The sequence below is a fragment of the Nuphar pumila genome, chromosome 2 (assembly GCF_984573655.1).
Source record: "Nuphar pumila chromosome 2, dmNupPumi1.hap1.1, whole genome shotgun sequence".
Taxonomy (NCBI): Eukaryota; Viridiplantae; Streptophyta; class Magnoliopsida; order Nymphaeales; family Nymphaeaceae; genus Nuphar; species Nuphar pumila.
Window position 1 is genome coordinate 101,247,759 of NC_143250.1, and position 6,096 is coordinate 101,253,854.

Sequence of the window (6,096 nt, forward strand, 5' to 3'; positions counted from 1 at the left end):
GACCGTGATCAGCATGTTTGGCAATTCCCGGAGTTCCAAACTGTACCCTTTTTATTTCTGTCCAGTTGGGCAGGTTTCATGCGTTTTATTTTGCGGAACTGTGACGATAGTAAGTTATACTTGAAATGCATTTCTATTTTATTCCTGTTTTTGTCCATTTGATGGATTGCTGATTCTGTTCTTTGAGCTTGGAGTGCTCATTGGCAAAGTAGATTTTCTGTGAAATTAGGTGGCTTTTGAATATGATTCACGATAAAGGTAACTTTTCATGAAACTGGCACCAGGTTGGGAGACCTGGCGTGCTGGATGTGCTGCTGAAACTACTCTTCTCGCAGCCAGTGATGTAAAAACCCTGCGGCCGTCCTCCTGCCCTCAGGAAACCCCCATGAGAATGATTCTCCCATTGCTCCATTTTCTTGGGCACGTTTGTTAAGCCCCCATGAGAATGATTCTCCCATTGCTCCATTTTCTCATGTCTAATCAAACATGAGAAAATGGGGCATGAGAGTCTGTTGCTCATCCTCTGCAAAGGAGTCGATTTCTCATTTGCCATTAGAATCATTCTTCATCTGCCCCATGCGATTCTGATTCATATGATTCCATTTTTCATTGGAAATGGAGTCTAAAGTGGCAGGCGACAAACATGATGGTTGCAGATGCACCATAACATATCTACTTGAAGCTCTACACCATGAATTGGGAGTGATTGAGACGCCAAATATAAAGAATTCAATGCTTGGTAATACCTTTTTGTTCCTAGGCAAAGCTAATAAGCCTTTCCTCAAGCTGTATCATAGATATTGCTTTTCTTAAGATGAAAACAAAAAAAAAACTAGCGTACAGAGAATAAGAGAATCCCCTCTTTGTAAGTTCTGCTCAGGTATATGTGATTATATTGTCATATATACATTGGACTATCAGATACATTATTATTTTTCGACATTATACAAATAACTTCCTATGGCCCAAGCTTATGGCGCTTACAAGACAACTGCCACACGAGTATTCCCCCAACTGAAGTACAATACATAAATATTTACATTGAGGAAGAAGTAGCAAAATGAGAATCTCTTTATGCTTGCATCTGTAATGTCTTCTCGGGCTCAGCAGCACTAACGAAGGAGAGCCTCTCCTCATAGTCTGGGAGGTCATCAGAATCTTTTTCAGGCAACTCGAGCCCCTGGAAGAACTCGGTAAACTTCGGCCAGTGCTCCGGCGAGAAGAAGTATGCCCCCATCCTGCAGTAGTTGAATGAATCCAACATCCATTCAGCATTCTTTAGATTCTCCTCAATCCTCCTGAAATTGCCCGGTATGCCGGAAACTGATGTGTTCTCCCCTGAGACTGGCACTCCGTGCTGGAGGCACACTGCTCTTATCTGCGAAACTAGTGACTCCGGGCTCGATAAGGCTTCGGATGGTTGATGGGCATCAGAGAGATCCATTCCTGGTAACACCAACGTAGCTGAGTTTGCAGCAAACATTCTGGCAACAGCATCGTAACCGTTTCTTTTGTCAGTGTTGTAGAATCCTGCAGTTAGTTCAGCAGCATGGGACCGAGTCTTGTACCAACTATGCACAAGCGGGACCTTGCCGGAGATGGTGACTGGGCTATCACTGAAAACCCTTGAGGCAAGAGAGAGGATGCGATCGCCATGGACAATCAGCTGGTCTGAGTACCAGGTGAGTAAGAAACCGCCGTATGGTGTTTCCCAGGACCCACCGGAGTCCTTGAAGAAGTTGTTTGTCTGCGGCCAATGGTTGTAGTTAGGCGCATCATGAGGGCCAGAACGACCCCAATTGGCATGGCCAAAACTTTCAGCAAGTTGCTTGAGGTTGGCAAGCATGTATTTGTCATAACACTGAAACTCTCCACCTCCCTGAATCTTGCTGAGGCGATTTTCAGGGAAAGAAGGGTACCTAAGTTCACCATCTGGACCGAGGCTTAATGAGATATCCTGTAAGAAAATCAAACAGAGCAGCCGTTAAGAGTCGGAGAGTAGTTTCTTCCATATATGGATGTTGGGCATCCACAGATAGGAGAGACTGTTCACAGTTCTCTTAAAAAATTGCAGGAGCATGATCTTTACCGTGATTGTAGTGCCTAGAAAGCTTGAGAATGATGACTTGAATTCCGAGAGAATTTCTTCAAAGACTTGCATGGGAGACTTTCCGGAAAGCACCGGAAGGTCGTCGACTGCCAACGACAAGCAGTTCTTGTACCGTTTTCCAGCACGGTCCCTGAAGAAAATATCAGGTTCTCTTTCTCCAATCTGAACAACCCACGGAGGGAGCGAGATGTCTGATCTACCATGGAAACAGAGACAAACTCGGAGTTTGAGCCCCGAGTCACGGACCAGTTCTGCAAGAGATTGATACGCAGACCAGTTGAATTTTCCAGCTGATTCATTCTCGATGATGCCCCACCATACTGGAACGCTCACACCTGTAACTCCAAGAAGCTTCAATGCCTTAAGTCCGGTGGAGATGGCCTTCATATGGTTCAAGTTGTTGCCATCGGAGACTGTATCAAGAGGAAGTGCTACGTATAATGGAACTCGGCCATTCTGCACACAATGTTCAGGAAAGTCAGGGACCCATCAAAGAATCAAACCCTAACGAGTTTGAGTTTTCAGATTCTCTAACTCTAACGAAAACGTATGTTCTTCAATCCAAACCAAGCCTAACATGACACTTGGGAGTCGGTTTTGCTCCACAAAATCTTCAAAGCCAGCCTTTGGTTTTAAGTTTGAACCCTTGTTCCTAGCTCAAAATTATGAACCAGCACCATTCTATTACCAGGTCCAACCCTGTATTAGCTATTGATGGATTTGGTGGACAGGAAGGGCAGGCAGAAGCTGCAGAAGTACAAAACCTAAATCTGGGAATCGCAGAATCTTAGGGAAACAAACATGTGGACCATAACAATGTGTTTTCAATAGTTATAAAAAACCCATGGAAGCAAGTTTCCACCTACAACAATATCAGGAATAACCATTCCACCACAAAAATCTCAGGAATAACCTGAATCCACCTCTTAGAGAAGCTTCATCAGTGTCGGCCAGAGAAACTTGTCTCACATATACTAAGGGATCTCAGGTCTTGCAGTCCAGAAAAGGGTCTTCTCTCGTAAGAGGCCGGAAACAAACTTCCGGAAGATCACTCATCAGAGACATTTAGTCAAGGAAGATTATACAGATGATAGCTAAGATTAGGGATACCCAGTTTCATAATTCGTGGTCAGGCCTGAGATGCACATACCTCTAATGCTTGGATCTCAAATCCAAGTTTGAAATTCGAGTATCAAACGCACCCTTAGTTGTTGGAGAAGACCTAAAAATTTGATTATGCCAACTTGGTCTGGTTTTTAGACAAGGATATTTTATATCATTTGTGCTATTTGCGCTTTACACACTCTCAGCAGAGGACAGTAACTATAACCAACAAAAAGGTCAGTATCACAGCCAGTAGGAACGACAAACAAGTGTTTCCTCAAAGGATCCAAAATACTCTTTAAACCCTTTCAACTTAACCTTGACAAGGATAAGTTATGCAACCAAACTAGTTTTGCACCTTGATAAGCGATCACTAATAGAGAGAACTAACAATTTTCAGGATTATGGAATATCATCCATGATAGTTACAGAAAGCGCAAAAATCTATCCAATATACTACCAAACAAACAATGAAGAAAACAATATAACAGATGAAATGAAAAGCAAATATCTGTTGTTTGAAGGGTGTGCTCCAGAAACATTATACAACCAACAAACAACTGGCATCACTACTTCAGACAACCCACCACCAAACAACTGGCATCACTACTTCAGACAACCCACTACCAAAAGTTGGTAGATCCATATAAATTGAAGTTTTGAAACACCCAAAATGGATTACAGTAAAATCTCAAGACCATCTTGAAATGATAGGAAACCCAATTTTGTGTCATCATTAAGAAGGGATTTAATTCATTTCAAAAGTAATTATCGGTGACAGATTCTATAATCTATATATTAATACTGAAACGTCTTGCAGATAAAGAGGATCCATAAAAAACAAAAAAGTCACATAGCCAAGACAAAACTCATAAATAAAAGAAGCAAAAGAGCTCCAGTACGGACCACCACAAGAGTTTTCTAAAAAGAAAAAGAAAAAGAAAACTTGTGGAAGGAAACAGGAGGAAAAAGAAAAGAAGCTTTGCGTTTCAGTAAATGGGCAAGAGGACAAATCTCATGTGTCGATCAACGTAGAAGTTTGAAGGGCAATTTGGTCATTAAACAGTCAAAAAGGATAATACTGTCACAATCCATGTGTATCTCAAAATTTGGCGGGTAGCTAAAGAAAGACAAAATTTTCACCGTTGGAAAAAAATTATTCGTTTTGGATAACAGAAACTCCGAGAACAAGGGAGATTTCGCAAAAAACCAGAAGAAATCTAGGGTTTGGTTAATCATTACCAGAAAAAAGGGGAAATCCTGGCAAAAGCCAGAAAAAATCGAGGGTTTGGTACATCATTACTAGAAAACAAGGGAAATTCTCGCAAAAAACCAGAAGAAATTTAGGATCTGCAGACAACGAAAAGGAAAAAAACCAAGAAAAAGAGGGAAATTCCGTGCAGAACAAGGAGGATCAAGGGGTTCGCTTAGATAGATCGTCCAAAAACCATAGCGTGTCCGCGGATCTACAAAGAACAAGAAGAAAGGCAAAGAGATCGATGATCAAGAACTATTTTTTTTTTTTTTTTACCTTCTTATCCTGAGAACGCTTCCCGGCTTCCTTCCCGACGAGAACCCTCTCTGCTCCGGTGGAGCCGATCGCAGGAACTCCCGCCCTGATCCCCTTTCTCCCATCTGCCGCGAGACCGAACCCGATCCGGGTCGGCCCCCTCATCGAAAACCCTAATTCTCTGTAATACCCGACGAGATTCGACTTCGTAAAAACGGAGTTCTTTCTTCTGGCGGGAAATTGCCCGCTTCTGATCACCGAAAGCTCCATGATTCCTTCAAAAAGCCTGGAAAACCCAATCCTTCCAACACAACAAGAACTCCAAAACCCGAATTTCGCTTAGAAACTTAAGGAAAAATCCAGAAAAAGAGAAACCCTTTTTGGAGAAGAATAGCAAGAACCCCAAAATCCCGACGCAAACCACCAAATTCAGGAAATCTCCCCCAGAAAAGACCGAAGCTTTCTGGAACAACGAAACCCCAAAATCCAGATGGAAACCACTAAAATTCAGGAAATCCCCAGAAAGAACGAACCTCTCTGGCAAAACGAAACCCCAAAAATCCCGATCAAAAGACAGAAATTCGAGATCCGAATCAGGAAGAATAATATGTATTCAATAAAAGATAAGAATCACCAAGAAGAAGGAAATATCCGTCGAGCGAGATACCTGAGAAAGGGTTAATAGCCCAAAAAACACGAATATTTAAAGATAACAAACAGGAAATAGATATATCCAATTCGGATAAATTACAAATATGGATTTTGCGAGATCTGCGAGGCGACGAGAATCCAGAGTGGAGAAAATATATAGACGAGATATTGGAGTAAATATAGGAATTAGAGGGATAGACGGCCAAGCATATCTCGAAGATGGGATCGGAGGGTGAAAGGTTTTTTCCCTTCTCTTTTTCTTTTGTTAAAGACAGCAGAAAATGGAGGGAAAGGAGAAGCAAGTTTCGCATGTCACGAAGAGAAGGCTGCTCGGGTTATTTATAGGGAACGGAGGAGAGGGAAGCTGAGTATTTAGACATGATTGCTTTAAAAACTACGAAAATGCCATTAGATAGTTGAGGGGCTGTGGTTGGGCAGTTTTAATATGCTGCTGCACCTGATCACCCTCCATCTGCTGTTGGGTCCTTAGATCAAAGATCTCTAACCCAACCTCCTCAAGTCAGGCGAAAGATATGCATTTGTTTTTTCTTGTTCAAATATGTACCTAAAATATCTCGTTTTAATATGAAGTTTTAGAAGGAAGAAGTGTTTAGGCAAGGGTTGGCACTCTTTGGCAACTAAGATTGTTTACAACTCATCATGATTTAAGTAGGAGTAACTAGAATATGAGAACTAATGTGTGAACCACGGTTTTCATGAA

The 6,096-nt window shown here is 41.9% G+C and overlaps 1 protein-coding gene across 1 annotated transcript; it reads right to left on the reverse strand.

Annotated features, from left to right (window-relative positions):
- Positions 1 to 860: 860 nt before the first annotated feature.
- Positions 861 to 5,687, reverse strand: LOC149846411 (inactive beta-amylase 9-like). The gene is made up of 4 exons (XM_089996341.1): positions 5,392 to 5,687; positions 4,746 to 5,261; positions 2,090 to 2,566; positions 861 to 1,957 (listed from the first exon to the last, which is right to left on the reverse strand). The coding sequence occupies exons 2-4, from the start codon at positions 4,992 to 4,994 to the stop codon at positions 1,073 to 1,075; spliced, it is 1,611 nt and encodes a 536-aa protein (XP_089852467.1). The 5' UTR covers positions 4,995 to 5,261; positions 5,392 to 5,687; the 3' UTR covers positions 861 to 1,072.
- Positions 5,688 to 6,096: the final 409 nt, after the last annotated feature.